Here is a 23,901-nt window from a genome sequence, read left to right on the forward strand (position 1 = left end):
ACGTGAAAGAGAGGCCCTCGCCGCAGGCACTGCAACTGCAAAGCCACCCAAGGGCTTTCCAACCCACCAAGTGGCTGAAAAACAAACATTTGCGTTTCCTGCTGGGAACTCACGTGTAGCTACCTGGGGCTACCCAAAGGCAAACTAGAAGCTGGCCTGGCTAAAAGCTGGCAGGCTAAAATCTATCATTTTCACTAATCACATTTTGCCTGATCCACAAAACAATTTTTATTTTATTTTCTTAACCCTCATTCCACTATATATCAGAGAAACTTCTGTGTAAGCTAAAATAAACTGCAAAAATTGAGAGTAAAGAGAAAAAGAGACCTTCAACCACAGAGTGGCTGCACTACAGATGCACACAATGAATACATGGGACAATCTGTTATTAATTCCAGCGACACACCATGTTTCAAATCAATTATTAAGCCAGAGGCAGCACTTGAATGAGCCACTGCCACAGTCCATTAACACAGACACGAGTAGGAAAGTGACCTTCGGCTGCATGCGAACACTCGCCTGCCGGAGCCCCCGCGGCGGGGAGTCACTCCTCCCCCTGCTGCGAGGCGCGGCAAGGACACACCGAGCCCTTCGGTACCTTCTGCCTCAGGCTCGCAGCCTCGGCCCCGGCGATGCCTTGCCCCAGGCAGTCATTTTGCCCCGTTCTGTCCTCGTGACCAGCAAACAGAAAGCTCATCCATTTTGGCAATTGGTTGCACCTCTGCAGGCACAAGGGTCTGATCAACCATTTCTCAACAGCTGCTGGGTCCCCTGCGTCACATCGTGGGAAACATGAGCGAATTAACCGTGTCCTCACGTTTCAGCGGTCTCTCTCCACTCAGGCTGACGAAACATCCCAGCCCAGAACAGGTCCAGAAAGAGGCAAGAATCAGGCTCCCCAAGAGATTAAGTATTTTGAAATCTTTCTGAAGTAGGAGATAGGAGATGCGACAACATGCTGGTATGACTAATAACTTCACATGTGAGGGTCTTATGGAGAAAAGACACCACAATCCACATAAATAAATGTCATCTTTATTTAACCAAATATAATTTATCAGTTAAGTTGACATCTGTCAATTCAGTTATAGGAACTATAAATAATTAAGACAGTCTTTTTCCTTTAATAAAAAGAGTAAACCAGTATTTTTTCATTTGCAGTCAGATGTAAAGTAGGCATGCATTTGAGTGCAATTGGTGGAAAAAGTTTTCATCCTTCAATATCCTGAAAATTCAAATTAGATTCTTTCCTGACCTATTTCCCCCCTCACACACACACACACACACACACCCTAGACCTTATAAAATTGTACATACAGCATCACCCTAGCAGCATGACAGCTTTTAATCACCTCTGGGTCCCTACGTCTTACAGATGAGACCACAAGTGGTAGATTCTCCTTCTGGCACAAATCCTTTCTTAGGGAACTAGATAGTTATGTGACACTTAAAGACCAGGAGACTTTCTCACATATGAGCTTAAGTGTTAATGGAAGGAAATCTCAAATCTATTCTTCAACTTTAGGCAGAGAAATGAGGTGAGCAGGAGTGAATACTCCAGAAGTCTCTAGGCTGAGACTTAGTACAGTAGGGTTTGGGGGAATGGGGGTGGTGCTGGTTTGTTTTAGGACTTTTTGGGACAATATCTTGGCCAAATTAGATTTGTGAGAAGTCAAGTCACTAGGGTGAAGAGTATAAAGTTCAGAGCTAATGCCACAAAAGGACACATTGCAAAGGTAGAGAAGGGAAGGAAAGCCTTACACTACGTTAGTAAGGTAGACAGGGGAAACCCATCTGAAAATGCATCACCAGCTCTTCTTAAGATCCCAGAGTCAGCATTCTGACAGGGTAAGAATCAGAGCTCTGCCTCCCAAATTCTACAACCAGGGAAGGCATTAAAAATAGGAATACTTAATATACACATACTGAAACATGACAGGATTCTTCTACAACTTGCTAAACAGTGGTCCCTCAGCAATCTGCTCTTGAGCAGGCAAAAGACTGACTGCAGCTTGGTTCAGATGCATCTGTTTCTGTGTTTTTTCCGAATTGGTTTCCATTAATCCTGAGCTTCCTTTCCAACATGCTTATCTCCAGATTAAGAATCAACTCTGGAACCAGATCTCTGGGATCGGACAATACCCAATTTCAGTCTAAATTTGTTCTTGACTTGGATCATAGAAGGGTGCATTCAGCTCGGCCTTTCCCGTTTCCTTTTTTATTTTTGGGGGGGGGGGGGCAGGGAAGGAACAATTCCTAACAAAACTCTCCTTACCTAAAAAGTAAATGGCTACACTTGCACAGGGCTTTGTAGAGCTCAGCTAGTTCTTGCATTGTCCAGAGTAACAAACATATCTTCCAACCTGGCCTTATTTCGGATGACCAGCAGGCCCAACACCACATTGCATCTCTTTCCACCTGAGCACAGAAGCCCAGTGTTGCTGGGACAGAAAGCAAAAAGACAACAAGCATTGGTTTCAATAAGGCCTGTGTGAGAAATGCAGAAGTTAACCTAAATGAGGAAATTAAGGCAATCAAGGATGGTCATGTTCTGCTATGACGAACACACTTAAGACAAAGAAAAAAATGAAGAGGAAAAGCAGCAGCCTACAGGTAACCACAAATTCAGCAGCTTTAGGGTTATACTCTGGAGCTGCAAATAAACAGGACAGGCAGCGTGTCCAGAACAGGACCAGATCTGCAGCACTCTGAGCCTGCACAGCCAACTAAAATGAGAGCTTGGCTGTTATTTCAGGATCAGGATGTAAGGTGCTACTGCACTGAATACTGCAGGCATCCCCAGAGTTTTGGAAGATACTGGCAGCTCCCCAAGTTTTGTGTACTGGAGCACTGAAATTAGGCCCCACACGATATACTCTGTTTTTCCATCCTTCACAGATGTTAAGAGCTTCCCCCCACACACTTCAAATTATGCATTCAATTTATATTCATACATTAAAGCCTGTTGAATGAGGCTATCTGCTTGAGCATATCATTTAAACACGGTGTAACAGGATGAAGTTCCCAAGTCAATCAGACCTGCTTACACCAAACTGCATCCAGTTTGCTGAATCATTTTAGATTCAAATGGGAAAACTAAAGTGTTAAGTGCCAACAACATTCAGCAAGACCATTTCCAAAGGCCATGTTCACACAGCCAGAACAGGTTCTCTCTCATTATGTCACTGCAGACTGCATGGAAGTACTTCCAGTGTGTACTAGCAGGATACCAGAATGCATCTCAGCCATTACCCCGACGAAGAGCACAAAAAGCAGAGGGGAAAGTAACGGAGCAGGGAGCCCTGCGCTTGCACAGTACTCGGCCACTGCTCGCAAGCCAGGCTGTAATCCTGACCCCAGATTTCACAAGCCGTCTCAAGGGCAAGCAGGTTCCTTTGCTACAGTCCAGCACAGAGAGATGCACTGAATTTCAGGACTCAGACTTCAGAAATCAGGCTGCAGCTGCTAACCTGTTTCCCAGCTAGCACCTACACATACCGGATACAGCCAATGGCTGAACACGGTTGTCCTTTTCTAAGGGACACCAACGGCCTAACGTTCCCAGCTTTGAAGCGCCTCAGGCTCAGCTTTGAGAGATAGCGAATGGCCTCTTCCCCACAGCAATGGGCCCTTCAGCAGCACTCAGCAACTGTGGAAAAAAAAAGGCTTAACGCAAAAACCAGGATCTATTTTTCCACCCATCCTGAACAGGCTGCCATGAAAAGTGCTGTGCCTATTCCAGCACAAAGGAGAGATTTCCACACAACAGCCCCGCACACAAAACCCATCACAGCTCCAGCCGATCTCTGCTTCCTTCAGCCGAGCGCTGGCAGGCAGCGGGGGAGAGTGATGGATGGGGCTAGCTCACAGCCTCTTTAGACAAAGCGCAGAGCGGATCCTTCTGCGCACAGCAGTAGCTGAACTCAGTCCATGATCACCACCCTCCATCTGCAGATGAAAGATGGGGAGAGGCAGAACAAGGAGTTTGTAATTTCTGAGATGCAGATGCTGCAGGATGGTTGGCAAAAGGGAGCTATATTTGAGAGAGCTTTTGTTCTCCAGCCTAAATCTGTCAGCAAAGACCAGCCCACTCACAGCCAGATTTCAGGGCTCTGCACTCCTCAAGCCTGAGATCACTTGCCTTTCTTGTGGGCACACAGAAAATGGGTGTTTCACCCTTCTGCACATATCTTTGCTAGTCCCTCTATTGGAGGGTCACATGCTTTGGATGCTAGGCACAGGATGGGGATTCAGAGAGCGAACACAAGGGAGGAGGGTGACAGGGTAGAGAAGACAGGAGATACCCCATGCCCTCATCCACGAGGTTGTACTTTGCTAGAAGGTGCCTGTTCAGTAAAATAAATCTGAACCTTACCTCCAATATTTAAAACGCTTATGAAGCGAAAAAAGCAGCCCTTCACCTCTTGCGACTCGGACAGGGTGGGCTCCCTGTATGATCTGACTGATCAGTATCTTCACTGTAGCCTTGGTTCAGACACAACTGCTATGAAATTGCACTTGGTGATTGTCTCTTTACACTTTTTTTTTGTCCTTCCTAAAACTAGATTTATATTCTGTACAAACTTGGCTTGAAATATAAACCACATAAAAATTCCCATTGAAAATAATGAGAATCCAGTATCAAAGGTGAAGTCTCAAGAGAGACAGGGGGAGGAAGCAAAGGAGAGCATGGTTGGAGGAAAAGAAACAACCAAAAAAAAAATTTGAAGGAGGAGAGCTGTCAGAAGAAGGGCAGAGAGGAGAGCTAGTCTCCCACATCAGAATCCCCGTCACCAATGAGCCAGAGGATGTGGAAGCTGAGAGCAAGGAGACCTGTTCCGATCAGGTCCCCCAGTGCTGTCAAGTATGGGATGGAGAAGTTGTCAGGATCGAGGTCTCTGCCCCACATCCAGTGCACCATCCAGTCAGCAATGTACAGAAGGATGAAAACCTGAAAGGCAGAAAGGAAAGAGTCACAGCAGCCATGAATCCAGACCTCTCCAGTCCCAGTTCTCAAGGTGCATCGCATTGGTGCAATTCCAGCTGAGCAGGCCAGTTTTCAGAGATGCAGAACCTCAATCCTAGCAATGGAGCTGCTGGCTGGTCAGAGGAACCTTGCTGAGCACTACAATGCAGGCACTGAATGCAGGCTGCATCCTAAAAGCAGCACAAGTACAGCACGACGACGAACTTGCAAATTGCAGTGGGCCCCTAAGTATCCGAAACCCCTCTATGTCTTTTAAAGACTCTTACCTACCTGCCCCAGCTTCACACGTCACTGTTAAATTTAGGCTTAGATGGGGGAACTCAGTGTGCTGGCACCCAAACCCCACCCAAATCCCCCAAAGTCTAAATTTTGCATCTCTGTTTTCAAATCTAACCCCAACACACTTAGAGAGACATGGGGCCAAAGAGGGGACTCAGAAGCCTGCAGGAAGCTTGGGAAAGGGGCAGCAACGTCTGGCTTCCAGGAATAAAAGAACAACTTCCCAGCAGCTGAAACCACCAGAGTGTGATGTTCACCCCCACCTGCTTCAATGCAATGAGGAGATCCATATCAATGTCTAATCAAAGACAAAAGAAATCCACACCGATTCCCTCAAGCCTTTGGTTCGAGACAAGCGTTTGAAGCGGCCAGCAGGCCTTTTGCTGCTAATGCCTCTGCTGGCTCCAGGGCTGGGAAGGCCGCGCTTAGGATCGCAGCAGCCAGCGCGCTGCAGTCCCTCTGCAGCCAGCTGCCCCGCCGGCGCTCCCAAGCCTGCAGGCTGCTCGCCCGGGTGGCTTTGCAGAATGGCTGCGAGCGGAAGCCTCCTCTAAGTGCCCAAGCACCAAGCAGGAGTTCACAACCTAAATTTAGCCTCCTAGATGACAGCACTCTGCTTTTGCCTCTGATGGATGCTCTGACTCATTTCCTCAAGCTCGCTTCAGTTGTTGATTTTAGGGGACGCTGAAACAAGCCACAGCTTCCACAAGCAGAGGGGGTGGGGGGTAGGGGGAAGCGCAGTTGGGCTTAGTAGGAAACTCCCTAACCAGTGTTTCTCCCTTCCCTCTGGCACAGGCAGCCAGACTCATGCAAGTGGCTGCTGGGCTTTTGCAGGGTGCACGCCATGGTCCATGCGAGTCCCTCAGAACAGCCAGTGCTACGGGTTCACACAGCCTCGGTGAGGAGACTGGGAGCCCCGCGTCAGCGGAGCCGCCAGGCCTCTGCCCACCCGGGAGAGGCAGGGAACAGGCAGGAAGAGCCATACAAGGCACTGGGTCCCTGCAAATTCCACATCTAGTTTTCTTCACCAGCAGTTTTAAATGGCTAAAGCACCTAATGGGACAGATGAACACATGAGAGGGAAAGACTCTGCTGTCAGAGGACTTCAGAAAGACCAAGGACAGATTCAAAACTTGTCAAGAACACGAGGAAGGACAAATTAAGTTGTGTGTACACGTGTCAATAAAGAAGGATTTACTTAGTTTGATACCCGTTCCTTTGACAAATACAATCTACTTGGCATACCCCTCCCCAGCCCATAAGCCTTCTACACTGGGCACATTACTGTGCCCTCAGCAATCTGGGGGAACAGCTCCCTACTGAAGATGACATGTTCATGTCCCCTTATTCCAGCCTGAGGGGGGTTATGGCCCCAGAAGGACTCCAGCGAGGTCTGGTGCTTACCTGCAGAAGTGCAGCCGTCATGTAGAAGAGTATGAAAATCAGGGTGAGTGTAGTGTGTCCACCTTGCATGGAGTTTATGGTGTAAAGAAAAACCAAGTGTCCAGGCACCACCAGAAGAAAGAGCACACGAGCAGAGCGGGAATTCACATCTGTTAGGAAAAAAAGGTGGAATTAAAGGTTTAAAGGGGCCCAAACACACAGCAACTCCGCAGACTGCTACCTGGGCACCAGGTGACAAGGCAGCACACTGTGGTCAAAACAAAACCAGACCCCAGCACACTGGACCCTCACCCCTGCACTCCCCCAGAGGTGAGCTGGAAGGTGGTGCCCTGAAAGACGGCCCAGCTGTCAGAAATGCCCAAGGACACGTCGCACTGACAGTGCTCAGTACAGAGCTTTCAAGAACTTCCTGAGAAAGGTTGAATTTTCCCAGAGCAAGTAAAGCACGGAGCTCTGTCTGCACCTTGTCTGGTGATCAGTTTACTGACAGCTCCCAGATCACCACATCTCTCCCCTCCCGCTCCCCAAATGCCAATACCTAATGTGAGCAGAGCCAGATGTGGTCCACTTCTCAGGGACAGCCCTTACCAGAAGGCCAGGACCTAGGCTACAGGTTATCAGGCCTTCTCTAGGCAATTGAGGGAGTATTTTCCGCCCACACTCTGTGCTAGAATGCAAGTTTGGGCTATTCTCTGCCACACAACTGCTAAATAACAGAGCCATTAAGAAGCCTTCATTAGTGAAAACTTTTCTGCAGCTCTACGGGCCCAGCAGAAATGCAACATTCAAGCAGCTTCGAGGAAGGTTTTAGCATCCCAGACACATCTGGAAAAGATTTAGAGGGAGGAGGATTTACAGTATTAGACAGAGCATGGGACTTCTGCTCCATGTTTTCCTAATCCAGCGGGTTATGTCCTCTTGTATAGCAGCTTTGCTTAAAGGTCTGACTGTCTCTAGAGGGCAGGCCAGGCCAGGCCAGAAAACCAGCTGCATCCATGATTTGACAGCTGCCTCTGAGCAGACTCCAGCCACCATTTCCTTTGACAGTGCTCCCATGACTGTCACAGACACAAGCTTAGCCAGCCATTTGCAGCAGCTGGTGCTGGCAGAACAAAATATATTTCATCTCCCCACTTGAATACCTGAGCTGAAGAAAGTGCTGCAAGGGCTGGGGCACTTGCGAGGGGCTGTTTCGGAGCTCTCTCCAGGCATCCCACTCATGTGCAGGTAAGTGGAGATGCGACTAGCCTGCACAGCTACCAGGTTGCCACCCACACCTGCAGATAAGGAGAGAGCAATAAGGTAAATGTCTCAAACATGCTCAAAAAAGAAAGAACCATTTTCAAAGGCCAACAGACCTGGAATTGCCAGATGCTGGAATAATGTAGGAGAGTATTTTTGACCCAAATTGCACTTTTGCAGAATGTAAATGGTCAAGACAAAGCCCTACAGTGTCCCCTTAGGCCCCTTAATAAAATAGATACAATTCTATTTCTGCAGTTTTGACTGGAATAAATATGGGGGGAAAAACAACCAAACAAAAAACCCACCCGAGTCAGCCACCAAAACAGACACAAGAAGTTTGAAGCTACTTTTTTTGTATGATGCATAATGAAACTGTGGAACTCACTAGCACAGGATGCACTGGCTCAGGAATTGACTCCATATATTGAAAGGCTGCCAGTGCAGAAAGGGGTTTCGCTGGTTCGTTAGGCAGAAAGGAACTTCAAAGCTTTATACTAGAAGCAACTAAATTTCATGACTCTGAGCTGCAAATCTAGATCTTTATGTCACCAGGTGCCACAGCATAGCTCTCAGAAGATGGAGGTCTTTCTCCAGTCAGGAGGAACCAGGAGACGAAGACTACTCTCCTCAGGCTCCACTACCCTGGCAAGGTTAGACAGGACAAGCCTGCGGGTGGGTCCCACAGCGTCTGTGTGATCCTGGCCCAGCAGCCAGGCTGGCTTGCCTTCCCCCACAGCACAGATTTGAATTACTCAGTAGCTCCTGTGCTAGTATGCTCCCTGCTGGCTTCATCAACAGCAGCTCCTATCCTGGGCTGTGTTATATGCTTCAGTACGCGGTTCCCAAGTCATAGATCAGCCTCAGACAGCCTAAAGGGTACATTCACCAGAACAACAAACTAAGGAAAATATTCCAAAGTACATGAGGGCCTGGGATTTGGAAAGTGTATCTTCTTGGCAATAATCTCCTAGGCCAATTAACCCTTCTGGTGAAAGGCTGGCACCAGGGGGAGCCACATTGCTGTAAAGTTCCAGTCTAAGCACCATGTTTCACTAATGATCAAAGAGAACTGGGCTCCTAATCCCATCTGAAATAAGGCCCACAGGACAATTTCACTCTGTCTGCCAAGAACCTCCAAAAGCTGGAATAACAGAGTGGAAAGGAACTCACCATTAATAACTGGTGTGAACACAGCTATCCCAGCAAAGTTTGGATCTGAAACCGTTCTGTCCAAAATTAACCCACCAACACTGCAGGGGGAAGATTGAAGAGGTCAGTGAAATAACTAATTAGTAACTATTTGTTCAGACAAGGCACTATACCCATGAAGGTACTCACTGCTGCTGTGGGGGCACCCAAGGGTGATTTATACACCTATTAGCATGCACCTACACTTGTGGTTGTCACACGTGATTTTAGGTCTCACAGCTGGGGCATAATCCTAGAGTTCCTATTACATGGTAACAGAAGGCAGTTTCAGCAGGAGCTATTCCCACTGCTGCCAAAAAGACCAAAGACCAAATCCCTCAACACGTACTTTACTGCAACACAATTATCAGAAGCAACCCTGCCATTCAAAGGATGGGTCTCTTGTGAGGAGAACTTCTAAACAGGATCTGTGTTTACTTCCTGGCCATGTTAGGGTCTCCCTGAGCAGCAGTGGGCACATTGCTAAGGCCTTGGATTACAACAGTCAAGTATTTAAACACTCCTTTGCTTCCAGGTCTAGATCCCAGGGTCTTTGTCTAGAAAACACAAGATGACCTCCCGTCTCCTGGCAGAGTGAGCTGTAGAAGAGGAAGACGTTTGGCTCTCTCTTGTCTGAAGTCCATCAAGGGCTAAGAGCTTGAAGGGGTTGGGGAGAAGGGTGCTCTTTCTGTCTGAGTCTGGGAAGAAGAACTCTTCCATGCCTTCCTACCTGCTGATAGCCATTGCGATAATGACCGGCTCCCAGCCAGAGTACAGCACCTCCCGAGTCGCTGCATTCTTCTTGGCAATGATGATCCAGATGGGCAGCAGAGCTATGAAGAAGGCGCACACTAAAGGATTCACGTATGCTTTGCTCTCTGAGGGGGAAAGGAGAGGCAACATGTCAAGGAGACACCCTGCTGCAGGGGGGCAAGGCGCTATCCCAGCTGAGCTCAACAGGCCTGCCTCCAAATTGCCCTCATCCCTAGAGCCAAGGAAAACTCTAGCAGGGACAGGCAAACTAGACCAGGCCATCCTCAACCCTGGGAGATGTGGCATTTCCTTCTCCCGATGCACTCTCAGAGGCTTTATCAACAGCTCTGAGTGAAATGTCCTCTTCAGTTACTAACTGCTCATTCCCAGTTTCTGCTTCTGGGCAAGATCTCCCAGTATAGCTTCACCATAGGCTGAACCTGGCTGAGTCATGTCTTCTACATCCTGACCACTGGGGAAGGAAGGCAGAAGGGAAGGAGGAGGAAAGTGTACAGTGCAGAGCTGCAGCTCTGCACTGAGGAACCCCCCCCAACTGATGATTACAGTAAAAAGGACTAAAAACAAAGCTGCCTTCCCCCACTGCTTTAGCCACGAGATCAAACCTCTAGCACTTGGAAGGAGGCAACCTCTCCCTTACCACTTTACCTGTTAAGAAGGATGTATGCAAATCACTGCCAAGACTGTCTGCAGCTACAAGGCAGTAAGAAGGTCCATTTCCTCCCCTCACCAGTTCTGACTAGGTCTCGCTAACTGAGGTAGCTTCCAGGCCAGGCATCCTATATACCCCAAGAACAGTAAGGATAAAGGAACAGGGTAAGGTGTGAGGGAGATGCTGCAGCACATGGAAGGACCAGGGAGAGACAAAAGTCTTTTGTTGCTCCTCACCCAGTTCTTTGTACAAGCCCCAGCTGATTCCTGAAAGCAGAGCCAGGGTGATGAGGTCCCCCAGGCTGGCAGCAATCGGTGTGGCTACGTTATCAGGATTGATCCCCATCTTCCTGGATCCAATGATGACCCCAATCATGATCATGCCTATAGCCAAAAAGAGGAAGAAAACAGGATGAGGCCAAGGAGAGCTGAGCAGTTTAGGAAGAGGTGCACAGAGGGTGTGCAGGGCTTATCCCTTACCCAGAACAAGGGAAGCAATAAAAGCAGTAGCCACACTGCTGGCACAAAGCAGGACAGCATGGTCAATGCTGAAGTGGCCATCCGGGATCCATCCGAATATCACTGCTGCGATTGAGGCTAGGAAGCCAACCACAGTAGCCTGAACCTGAAAGCAAAAGAACTAGGCAGTCACCAAGAGGACAGAGCAAAATGGTCCCAGGGTGGGCAAAGAAGGGAAGACTACTCAGGGCATGATCCCAGCTGGATTAGCATCTGGCAGGGAGACACCAAGTCTCACCTACGGGACAAACTTTTATGGAAAGATGATTGTGGGACAAGAAGTTGCCATTTTCCTCCCCACTAGTCATGCAATTACAAAAAACAAGTATTTACACCTTTTGACACTCTTCAGAATAGGACTCACACAACCCACCAGTATTCCCGCTTTCTTCTCCTTTCACATTTTCTTACCTGTATCAGAGCCATGTTCCCTGTTATCATCCTCCAGAGCTCTTTGGGTGTGTCCATTTGGCCAATATTAGCCTGCAAGAGGATACCATAATAGCATTATATACTTAAAAGACCAATGTCACTTTGTACATATTAACAGCCAAATTCCTGCCTTCCACCAACGCAAGTCCGTGCTGGGGGCAGGAGAGAACAATACCCTCAAGTCCTCAGCACTTATAGAAGAACATTTCGGTAGAAGAGGTGTGCTTGCATACCCGGGGCATAGCTCTGTAATCACTCCACAATCTGTGACACGTGGTTCTACGAATGTCATTTGGGCAACATACCCTGGGCGCATGTGGCAGGACAGCAGATCAGTCAGGCAGGATCCCTCCCCTCCAGGTGAATGGGAAGCAGCCAAAATCTTGCAATAGCAAGAAGATATTCTTTGTCCTCGTGCGCAGTCATGCACTGCTGCTTATTTACTCATTGAATTCACTTCACTGGTGATCAAGCCAAACCTGGCTTGGACCCAGTTGCGTCATGCTGCCCCCCAGGTCAGCCAGGATGGAAACAGGGGAGGCAGAGTCTCAGGTCAGCTATCTGCGTGCCCCCAGCTCCGGTACAGAGCAAGGCCAGAGTGACATCACACGGGCAGAGGGAGCTGCCAACAAGAACTAGCGTTTCAAGTAAAAGTTGAGTAAACAAAGCTAATGCCATGTAGAGACCTACTGAGTAGCAGGAAGCAGCCATGGCACACAGGTCATCTGGCATCACTAAAACTGCAGGAGATGCTAATCAGCCTAACCAGAACAGATGGAAAGTTACTTTAATTTCTTGGCACACAAACAAAAAAAACCAGCCGAATCACTGCAACTTGCTGGTCATCATGGAGCGTAAGGGTTCTGCTCTTCTCTAGCCACTTCTAAGTCTTTATGGAAACTCGGAGAGAATGGATAGGCAGAGATATAAGACTGGATACAATCTTATAGTATTAGAAGCTGACGAACATGAAGCAGCAGCAATTTTGTCACCATGAAATCATAAGGGAGAGGCTCAAGAAAACCGAGTGGTAGTTCCATGATACAGTCACTGGCTGACAGCACCAAACTCATAACATATAAACTTCTACCTCACCCATCCCCTTCTTCAAACCCATCTGCTAAACAATACAGTAGCAATTTCTGCCTCTCAGGTTTCCTTTCTGATCTCTGCAAAAACAGAAATCAAATAGCAATAAATCAGTCCATCCGCGCTCCTTAGTGCACATGCATTTGACAGAACTGCCAAGCCACTTCAACCAGCATTGAAACGCACCCATCTCCGGGGTGAATTCTTCTGGTCAGTTTAGTGGGGAGGAGGAAGGAATGGGGGAAGACGAACAAAAAGTTGACTGTAGAGTAGCATTCAGCACATTCATCACAGGAATTTGAGCTCCATATGAAGCTTGACCTTAAAATTCCTGCCACATGGCAATTAGGTTGGGATTAACATAACCTAGCTGTAGTCGCTGGCAACAAGATTTTAATCCTTTAACTAATGGGAGAGTTTTGCTTCTTAATTGTGAAAGGAACTTTTGAGGTGCCTTAATGCGGCACTAATTAGAAACCCCCAGTCTGAGAAACCATTCCAGGCTGCTTTCCTGCGGAGAGAGCACAAGAACCACATCGCGAAGCACATCTGTGTTTCCCCATGCCTGTGGAAGAACCGGACAAGGAGAAAAATGAAAACCAAAGAGGTTATCTTATCCCACCAGGCACAGATACAAAGAAGTAGTGTGCAAGGCTAGAAAGAAACTCGGGAAGAGGCTGCATAGCCTTCCTTCCCACCAGGGCAAAGCAAAGTAGGGGACTTGTACAAACTCTGCTTGGCTGACAGCCCGGCTAACGTCTCCCCACAGCAGTCAGCTCAGGGGCGGTAGGAGGCACCACGAGACCAGGCTGGCGCAAGTGTGGTGGCCATTCAGCACAGACGGGCAGGCGAGCCAGACTGGTGCCAGCATCCTAGTGACCCCGCTGCAGCCACCACGGCAGATAGGAGAAAGTTTTGCATTCCTGAGACTTTCTGCAGAGCCAGGACAGTCTCACTTCCCTGCCGAGCCTGCCACAACAATGCTCTGTGCCAGCCCCACGAGGGAAGAGGATGGTGAAAACAGAGGCCACAGCAGTACCATGCTGCCTTTGTCCCAGGAGAGCCAAGCACTGGCTCTGATAAGCCCATGCTCAGAAAGCGCAAGCTGGCCAGAGACAAGCCAAGGCCAAGAGGGAGAGTGTCCTGTGTCTGGGAGCGTGAGGATCCTGACATGATCTGAACAATAGGGAATGAACAAAACAAAGGGATTTGTTTCTCGGAATGAAGGGGCAAACAAAGCTCAGCCTGCAACACAAGCTGCAGAGCTCAGCCTCTGTCCCTGCAAGCGCTGGCACAGGAGCACAGCTGGGCCAGGTGCAGCACGAGGCCTCCTGGCAGCTTTGCTCTCCCCAGCAGCGCCTGGAGAAGAGGAGATGAACACAGAGGGGAAACTCACAGCCCATGCTCACCTCCAGGAAGAGCTGAGCTCGGCTTTTGCCAAGTAATGCTGGCACGGCCATGCCCCAGGCAGCTCAGCGCCCAGCTCCTGCAGAGAGCAGCAGAGCAAGGACCGAATCCAAGAACAGGCGGCCCCCCACAACCAGCAGACAGGGGCTGGCAGTGCAGAAGGGTTCAAGGCCAAGCCAAGGCTGGTCCAGGAAAACGCTGTTTGCCTCCCTGCTCCCCAGGGATTGCAGGGCCAGCCTCAGACTCCGAGCTGGGAGGACAGGAAGTATTCCACTCCTGTAACCAGTACTCTCCTACGTGCCACTGGTTCAGTGGATTAGAGCAGCATCCCTTAGGGGACCTAAAGGAGGCACAAAGGGGGCTGCAGGAGACAAAAGGTGGATGAACAGCTCGAAGTGTTGGCTCTGCTGCCTTTCAGAAATGCACCAGGAACCCTGGCCTCGGGGAGGCCTACAAGAAGCTACTGGGTGAAAAAGAGCCAAAGCTGGCATCACCCCGTTGCTTAAGATGGAAGAACGAGAGAGGATCCAGGAGACTGGATGCAGAGAGACCTTTTCAGCTCTTCTCTTTTCTTTCTGCTGCAGCAATCAATAAGAGGAAGGCTGAGAAAAAGGGAGCTTACTAATAAGCAACCCTCTGCTAGCTGTGCTTGCTGCTACCACCCAGACAGACAGCTCTCCCTCCCTGCATCTCACTGAACACCTCCTGAGCAGCGCTCTCAGGCCCATGCAGGTCAGCTCCTCTGCTCTCTCAGTGCCAAGATTGAGCCGCTTGCTGCAAAGGTTGTCTCTTCCAGTAAGGCACCGCACAGAGCCAGTAGAGTTTAAAGCTTGGCAGCAGGCAGCCAACACCTTGCAGACGCAAGATTCAAAGCTATACTCCCATCATGGGGTGCCCCTGAAACATGAGGCAGTCACTTGCTATCATGCTCAAGATGAAGATGCTTTACAGAAGGAAGGATTATTTATTATTGTGCCTGTTAGGAGAGGTTGCCAGTCTCTCTCCAGCCCCGCTCAGCTACAGAGACAGACTGCTGTGTTGTAGCACGAGTGTTTAAACACAAAGCAATTCATTTACAGCTGGACTAACACAGTGTTCTGGGGAACTAACAGAGCCTGTCCCCGTCTCTCACAGGGTGCTCACTGTTTCATAGGAAAGAGAGTGATACTTCTAGAAAGAGCAATGCCTGGCCGTGCCTCTCCATCAACTTCAAGAGGCTGTCAATCCACCTGCTATCTCTCACTGCAAGGTCCTCACAGACAGGCAAACTCACCTCCATTTTAGCCTCTGCAGTACAATTCTCTCCAAGCTTTCTTATCTCTTACCCCTACCGAACCTGGCTTGTTTTAACCTGCTTTGCATGCTTTGATGGCATGCCTGTACCCAGCTTCCTCATGAACAAAGCTGGATCCAAGCACTCCAACTATTAAACTGCCAAATCCTTCTCATGCACCATGCCTCCAGCACCATGAGCAGTCATGACAAGGAAATGAACCGTCAGCAAAGCTTAAGGACTATTGAGCCTTTAAACCTGATCAGTCAAACAGGGTGATTACACCTTGCAGGAATGCCAAGTACTAGGCTCTCTTTTTCATGGTCACCGACTTCACTTCACGGGCTCACGCACAAAGGCAGCTTTGTTCGCCTGCCCAGTCCCCACACAAACATACGCCTGCCTTCCCTGCAACATCTAAAACCAGAAATCAGCTGTCTTGTTCTCTCCCCCAACCTGCCCTGGATACTCACAGCTGTAGACAGGCGAGATGCCAGAGTCATCTCCAGGTTCCCCTTCAGGCCCAGTAGTGCAGGTACCAGGATAAATACCTCAGTCACAGATTTGAAGACATCCCAATGCTGCAAGGTGAAAAACAAAAAACCAAGAACACACACACGTGGTCATTAGATACCTTTGCTTGGAATTGAGCGTCATTTACTTCGCTGCTTTTGCAATCTGGCACTGCCTGTGTGGCCCTGAACAGATTACCCAATTCCACTTCCAGTTCGAGTGCCACACTTGGAGCTTTCCCGTATTTTTACCATTTTTGACATGTGGAGGCCAGAACAGGGAATAATGAAGAAACTTTGCTCAATATTTGCACTTTTTGGTAGAATCAAGCATTGAAGCTCAGTCAGTCTCAGCCTACAGCCATTCCCTATATATGTGTTTTACGAATCCCTTCCAGAGCAAGGCCTTTCCGTTTCCTGATGCTGCCAGCTCCAAAAGGCTCTCTGCTCCCCCTTATCTCACAGAGGAGGGATGCGTGCCCTCCCTCACCCTGGCACCTACATTGCTCAGGTCTGTACTGCCTATTTGGGCTCTAGAGCCAAGCCAGTTCCCTTGGGCAAGGGGCAGAACAGACAGCCGTAGTTATTTAGGAAAGAAACGAAGAGTAATTGTAGGGTAAGCAGTCTCACAGCAAAGCTGCTAGCTTCTGGGAAAACATAAAACAACCCCAAAAAAACCCTCACAACCACATGAACCTCCTTGCCCGATTCCTTATTTTCAAGGATGTTTTGCAAGAAGGCGCTGCGTCCAGAATAACTCCTCTGCTTCCCACATTGCCGTAACTACCACTCTCTGAAGGAAACCAAGCGCTGCTGGAATCACGCTCTCAGAAGCTGGCTCCTGCCCCGAATGCCTTAACAGTCATGGCTCCTGCTGCTTTCTTCACGCCAACAGCATTACCTGCAGCGGGCTCCATCCCTTGCAGCGCCCTCCTCGGCGCAGCACTGGACTGCCACAGGCTAACTAGCCAACAGGACGCGCATTTCTTTCTAGGACAAGGAACTCCAATAGCCAACATCTTACAGCAAACAAAGCTCTTTCTACCTGCATGACTAACTCCATCCTGCGGGGAAGGACTTCAGTTATTTTTGTTTATTTTTCCACTCCTTGTTCTGTTTGCCTTCAGCACCGGGACAACAAGAGCCAGCCAATTCCAGCTTCCTGCCAGCTCCTTTGCAACGTGGTGTTCAAGCTGCATTCACTGGAAGAGTGGTTTGAAAAAAAACGTGATTGCAGGAGGCAGGTAAGTGCTTAAGATGGATGAACTGGAAGTCCTGGGACCATTTTTCCCCTCAAAGGGAAAAGCTTTTCCCCAGTCACTTCACGAAAATCCCCTTAACGTTTCCGCCAGCTTGGTAACACAAGCTAGCGGTGCTCTCCACCCCCCAGGTGCGTGGATGAAAGCTGTTCGGCTATTTCAGGCACACACGCGCACAAGCCTCTCGCCGCCCAGGGACAAGGCTGCTGAGGACACCCAGTCTCCAGACTCGTCTCCCTTCACCATCCAATGAAGGGTCCTCGCCCAGCTGCTGCGGACAGCATCTAGGAGAACAGCCTGAGCCCCAGCAGCCAGCCTGCTCAGACCTCCTAACACGCAGCTCGCCCGAGCTCCTGCCCGGGGAGACCTCTCCGTCACTGCCAGAGGCGCTCCGAGGGTACGGCTCCACGTAAACGTCCGAACGAGCAGCGCAGAGGGATGTCCGATCTCGGTGTCTGCTGCTGACGGGAGCAGGAGAGGGAAGTAGGAGGTAAGAGGGAGAATCAGTCCTGCCCTCCGAAGTATTTTGTTTGACACAGCGGCACATCAGGCTGTGCTTCCTTTAAGGTCACATCTACGAACAGGCGAGCTCTGCTCTCCTCCGTCTCTATTTTTAGGTAGGCCTAGCAGGCATTACGATTATATTTTGCTGCTTGCTGTACTGCTGAATCCTTTGCTAGGACTTCCCTTAGCGGTATCCAGAATTCGATCAGCCAGCGACACGCTCCCACTCCCCAGCAGAACAAGACGGGTGCCACCAGAAACGCTTCACGAAAGGAACACTGCCGTTAGTCCGACCACAGGCTGGAAGCACTCGGCGAGCTTTCCGGCTCTTTCTGCTTCAGGAGATATGGCAGAGGAAGGATCAGGCAATAGCTAATAAAAAACTGCAGTCCTCCCTCACCTTGTCCTAACACCCTGGCTTTGCACATTAACCTTTAAAGGAGTCTGCACCGCACTGCACGCCGGTGCCAGAAGCTGCTGTAACTGGAGCCTGCTGCAGCAGCTCCCCGCGCAAGACAGTGGTGTTCCTAGAGAAGAAGAAGAAAAAAAAAAGCCATCTTCGGGGAGGGAAAAACAAGATTTCTGCAGACATCAGCAGCTTGCTCACTGCAAGGAGCAGGACCTGTGGGCTCCTGCCAACTCTCTTAATATAAGATGTTATACAACACTGGTCTACGGGCATTTAGTCCGTCTCGAAGGCCTGCCCGGTTCCTGCAGAGAACAAAGCTCCCTGCGGAGACGTGCGCCCTCTGACACGGCTCCAAGGGGAAAACCGGAGCCAGAGCGTTTGGGGAAGACAAAAAAGGGAAGGGGAACCACTGCGAACGTAGGTTCAGGACTTTGAGCTGCTCAAATCCGCTTCCCCCCTGCGACAGCCCCTCCGAGAAGCGTGAAGCCGGTTTTGGGGGTGAGGAGGGAGGATCACGCAGTGAACAAGATCCTCCAGTATCGTCCAGTCCCTTCCGCGCCAAGGGGAGCGCCCTGCACCGGGGAGTGAGGGGGCCCCTGGACGGTTTTCAGCAGCCCCTTGGAAGAGAATTACAGGGAGAGACGTTTCGTCTCCAGCACCTCCTTCCCGGCCTCTGCGGAGGGAAAGCGGAGAGAAGGTAACAGATCTAGGCCTCGCTTTTTTCGTGGTCACCCCCTCCTAAGCTGCGGTCCCTCTGAATACAGGTCTCCCCAGATACCAGCGCACCACAGGCCTCAGTCTCCCCCATGCGGCACCGCACTGGGAGGCGAGACCGGACCTCGGCCTGCCGGAGGTTCTGGAAGTAGCACCAAAACCCACACGGTGTTTTGCTGTTTCTTCCAGGCTTGCTACGCTTCAGAAGCTCTGCACCTGCAGACATCTACGTATTTCCAGGACAACAGCTGCTTCTCAGCCTCTCTCATTTTTGGTCATTGCACACGGGGGTTAAGGCCCACAGACGTAAGCAGCAGCACGGTTTCGCTCACATTATAGCGGCGCGGCGATTCACGATAGCTCAGCAGAGGGGAAGGAAGCACTAAGGAGGCGGCAGGTTAGAGCTATTTACTGCCTTGGCGTGGACCGTTTGCATACCGCGCGTCTCTCCTCCGACCACCCCGAAAGCCACCTCACCGCAAAGAGCCAAGGAACAAGCGGCTTTAACAAGAGAGTTTAAGGCCCTGCACTCTCTGGCAAAGAGGCGAGTGAGGGCCAAAACAAACCTGGCAAAAGCCCTGTCCACAGAGATCTAAGCAAGTTCACCAGGGCTGCTGCTTCCTCAGCCCGTGGGTCAGGCTGCGGGCTTTCAGGACAACGTAAACAGAGTTGCTCCAAGATTTATTTGCTGCATTCCCTCCCTCCACCACCAACACGGTGCTGCTGTCGAGGAGGCGAGAGGAGGGCGACCCTCAGCGTAAACACCTTCCACGGGAATTACCGGGGCAGTTCACCCACCCACGTCATTCAGCAGGGTCAGGCCACGCCGTGGGTTTGAGTAAACAGCGTTCCGGCCGACAGGACGAAGCGATGGGAAGCAGGGCCAGATCGCCGCAAAGGAGCCCTGCTAAGAAAGGGCCGGGAGGCCAGCGAGGCTCCAGGGTCAGCACACCCAGCCGGCCCTGCTCAGACCCACCGCACGAGGGATGCTAACGCCAAAGGCAGTCAAGCAGAGGAAGTGAGCGGACTCCTTCCTTCATATGAAATATCATCCATCCCATCCAAAGAATCTGCAGGGAGCAGACGAGTCTGGAAAACAATCGTCCTGGGCACTGCTGGGAGAAGGGACAGTGCCAGTAACTCCTCTGTCGTACACAAAAAAGCAGCTGGTACCCTCAGATGTCACCTGGCGCAAAGGTCTCTCCAATCCCAAAGAGAGCAGAGGCAAATTCCCCTGAGAGGCAAATTCATAGGGACACATTGATGGGACAGCATGGCATAAGCCCAGGGCTACTTGTTTTCACAGTGGGGAGACCAATTACAGCTGCCTGATTAGTCCGTTTGTTCAAAATAGGGGAAATTTTGTGCATGGAGCCCTCCATCCATTGCGAACCATGGCTGCATCCAAAGCCATGGGACTCCTGTCGTCCCCAATGCAGTAGCTGCCTCCTCTGCACCTTCACTCCTTTCCTCCAAGGGTTTGAGTCTCCGAGAAGCCCGTTATCAAGATCAGCTCCCCGAATTCTGCAGCCAAGCGAGCTGCAGCCACAGGCTTCCCTTCCCCCCATCTCACCCTATGGCATTTAGACATCTCATTTAATCCCAAGGCTAAAGGGAGTTAGAGGATTTGGCAGGACATGCTGCATAGCTACATGCCGAGCTGCTGTGGAACAGAGGAATTATGAAGCTTTATTTCTAATGGCCATAAATAAAAGACAGGAGAACACAGCAGTATGCCACAGTATCCCAACCCCTGCCCCTCTCCTCCCCAGCCACAAGGGCTGTTCTTTCCCCAGCAGAGACTTTAAGGCTGGGTTCAAAGCACGGGCTCTGAGGAAAAACCAAAGAGCCACACATGAGTTTACAAGGACCTTGCAAATGGAAACACACTTTCTTTCTATTTAAGAAAATCATTTCAATAAATCCCCCTATCCTGGATTTAGTTCAGCCTTTCCTGTCTGGAGCCACAACTGCACAACTCTCCCAACAAGTTGCATCAAGAGAAACCATAAGGGTGACCAGTATGGAAGGACGTGCAGAAATAGCCATTACAGGGGCAAGACAGCAAGAGCTTGATCCCCCACACATGTAGAAAAGCTCAACTTACCTAAACATGAGGAAGCCTTACTGCCCTGTTGGCGTACAGATTGGCTTACAGATTGGCTCGGAGACAACTGTAGTAGCCAACAATACAGACAAGCGACTCATATTTGGTCTTTTCACGCCAAGCACTGCAAGGGGTTGTTTGCCCCACTTAAGAAAATAAAGGCGCTTCAAGGAGAGCTTTTGGTTGACCACAGCTCTAAAAAGGCTGCCTCCTCCCATCCAAAGAGCTTCATAAACTCACTGCACGGGTGATTGAGTTCAGTGCCTTACTCACCATCTTGGCGTGGGTATCCAGACAACCCCGCACAGCCTGTCTTTCAGAGCACAGCAGAAGGGCTTAGGCTGCTGATGAGCTGAGATGCAAGCTTGGAAAACCAGCGCTAGAGACTGGCACAGGAGCCATGGTCTGTTAATTTACATTTCCCAGATAAAACCTAAGCAAACCAGACAACTACCATGCCACCCACCATTCCAGAAGCACTTACAACACTATCCGAGTTTCACGCTCAGGTATCTGCAATGCTACTTTAAAAATCAGTCGGATTCACCTCTTTTTTTTTTTTTCCAGAGAAAATCTTCATTTCCTTTTGGAGCCAGTGTGGAGCAGTCAGAGGCAACATCAGAGATCAGAAAGCAAACATACTTCATGTAACACAGCTCTTGCTACCACTCCTTTAAAGAGGTTCCTGCAAGCTACTGCTGAGTTCCTCCTTGGTTTTGTGGAAAGCTGCTCTCAAGGCAGCTCTTTAAAAATGTGTTCTTCAGAAAACGCTTACAACATCAAACTCAAATCAGCCTTTCTAAAGTTTCTGAAGTATCCTCTGGATGGGGCCAAGCCTCTGAGGCCAACTCCCTATTAGGAAAAGCAAAAGACCTAATGAGAAAGCTTGTCTAGCAATACATTGGTTTTGATCCAGAGGTAACAGCCAGCTGTCCAGCTGGCTTTTCCAAAGGCTCGGCTGCACACAGCTCTCAGGAGGAGTCACTCCCTTAGCCCAGTCACTCCTGGCTGCTTCAAGCACACAAGAAGGTAGGGGAGAGCCCACTCAGCCAGGCTTTGGCCTTCAGAGTGAGCCACCATGCAAGTGTCCTGCACCCACCACAACAGGGAGTCGTTAATGGGGCTGGCTGGGACAAGCCAAGCGTGCTGAAACAGCGCAGCAAGCACCAAAGGCGACACAGGGAAACAGGGCTTGTGGAACCAGGACCAGGGCCTGGGATGACTATGGCCATCAACAGGAGAGCGTTTTATTTCAAGTACTAATGCACAGAGCTGTCTCAATTCCCAGGCAGGTGCTTTGGCTGCACAAGTGCCAGCTGCTGCCTCCTCCTTCGAGCAGGAACAGGGCAGCAGGAGTGCTTGCAGCCTCCTCTTCCCTCGCTCCAGACATCACCAAGGTCAGGAATCAGTCTCAGCTGCAGCCCCCTCCAGTTCACAAAGCGAAAAGAAAGCAGACTGCAAGGCCTTCACTTACTTTCCATATATATTGGGGGTGGTGAATATATCGCAGGCCTTGAACACAACGATGTTGTGCTTCTAGCTCACAGAAACATATCTAAGCTAAATAGCCGAGCTGAACTAAAAAGGTGAGGTGCGACTACAGTGCAGGCACCACGGTCTAAGTGCTGGGTCCCTACAACACGAGCCACACAACTGTGCTAGTCTGGGGACATCTGCAAACGCTGCAGAACAGATGCAGCCTTAGCAACTCGCCCCAGGACCCACGGGAACGCAGCAGCAGCGCTAGGAACTGAAGGTGGTCCTTCCCGCTCCCCCACGGCTCGCACTCCAACCACCAGGCCATTCTGCTTCAGGGATCTCAGTTCAGCAATATAAGCTTGGCCAAGGACAGCAGAGCAGTCAGGAAAAGTGGTTCTCTTTAATTTCCCTGACTGCCCCAGCCTCCCCCCACCCCAAGCAGCACATAAGGTCTCCTTCCCCTCTCTAGCTGCCACCTGCTGAACTAGCTCCAGCATTCAAGTGCCTCTTGGCTCAGCTTGGAATCAAGCTGCAGGCTAAAGAAATGGGATTCGGAGCCCAGTCCCACGCCAGGGAGGTTTCAGTCCTACCTGCACGATGTCCAGCACCATTCCAGCAGCAACTGTCCCAAAGCCTGCCAGGAGGAAAGGGAAGAGGACCTGGAGCCCAATGGAAAAGGAAGTCTCTTTGAGTGGCGAGGCAGGCTCAGGACCTCGGTCTGTGCTAGTGTCATCACTTTCATTGCTCTGGCTGCCATTTTCCAACAGGGCATCTTCTTCTCGCACCCCTTTGGCATTGGCACGGGATTCCAGCACCACCACTTCCACCCCGTCACTGTCGGATCCCAGGAACTCCAAGGGCTCCACCAGCTGCGTCCGGTCCGGACCGACGCGGCAGTCCACAGGCACAATGGGCAGCACAGCCCCGTTGGCCTGATGGGCCTCCTTCTGCTCTGGCTTGGAAGACATGCTGCAGAGAGGCTCGTCCTGACCCTTGGCTTGGTGGGCCTACAGCCAGCAGCTGCGCCAGAAGAAACCTTCTGCCAGGAGCTTATACAAATGGCCTTTCCAGCATCTAGAGGCCACCTCTTCTATCCCTGCTCGCTTGCCTTTGAGTGCAGAGACTGCTCCCGCAGCAGAGATCCCCATCAAGCACAATGCAGGAATGAGGGACACCAACCACCGAGCGAGCAGAGAACACGGGTGGAACTGGGAACTACAGTGAATTTACTCTAGTTCTCCTCCTCTCCGGTACTGCAAGTTACAGCAGCCGCCGAGACAGCATCCAAGCTTTTCCTTGTTGCCGTGTAACAGGTCAGTGCATCTTTCTGAGGCTTCTTCCAGCAGCAGGACTGCTGTGATGGAGCACACAATAAGGCAGAGAGAAAAACAAATGGAGTGAAGAGCAAAGAAGAAAACAGGAACCTAAGAACTGGCTTTTAGAGATGATACAATCCAGAAAAACCCTTCTTACTACCAGGGCTTTGTCGCCGTCTCCAGTGGTACTTTCCCTCCGCAGAGCTTGAGTCAGAAACCTCTTGCAGGATTTCGCTCTGCTGCAGCCTGTTTTGCGCTCCGTGCCAGGAAAGGCAGCAACAGCAGCAAGCTCCGAGCGTCAGTGTCGAGTCCTCCTCCTCCTCCTCCTCCAGGAGGGAATTTCTCACCTTACAGCACGA

At 50.3% G+C, this 23,901-nt stretch overlaps 1 protein-coding gene across 1 annotated transcript; it reads right to left on the bottom strand.

The window, feature by feature from the left end:
* Positions 1 to 1,019: 1,019 nt before the first annotated feature.
* Positions 1,020 to 23,300, bottom strand: SLC41A1 (solute carrier family 41 member 1). The gene is given in 11 exon segments (XM_013942765.2): positions 1,020 to 4,951; positions 6,668 to 6,816; positions 7,810 to 7,944; positions 9,083 to 9,162; positions 9,831 to 9,978; positions 10,760 to 10,906; positions 11,003 to 11,147; positions 11,453 to 11,524; positions 15,716 to 15,823; positions 22,817 to 23,209; positions 23,211 to 23,300. Coding segments are annotated over 11 exon segments (1,653 nt in total). The 3' UTR covers positions 1,020 to 4,765.
* Between the last annotated feature and the right edge of the window lie 601 nt (positions 23,301 to 23,901).

This window comes from Apteryx mantelli, chromosome 25, assembly GCF_036417845.1.
Source record: "Apteryx mantelli isolate bAptMan1 chromosome 25, bAptMan1.hap1, whole genome shotgun sequence".
Classification (NCBI taxonomy): domain Eukaryota; kingdom Metazoa; phylum Chordata; class Aves; order Apterygiformes; family Apterygidae; genus Apteryx; species Apteryx mantelli.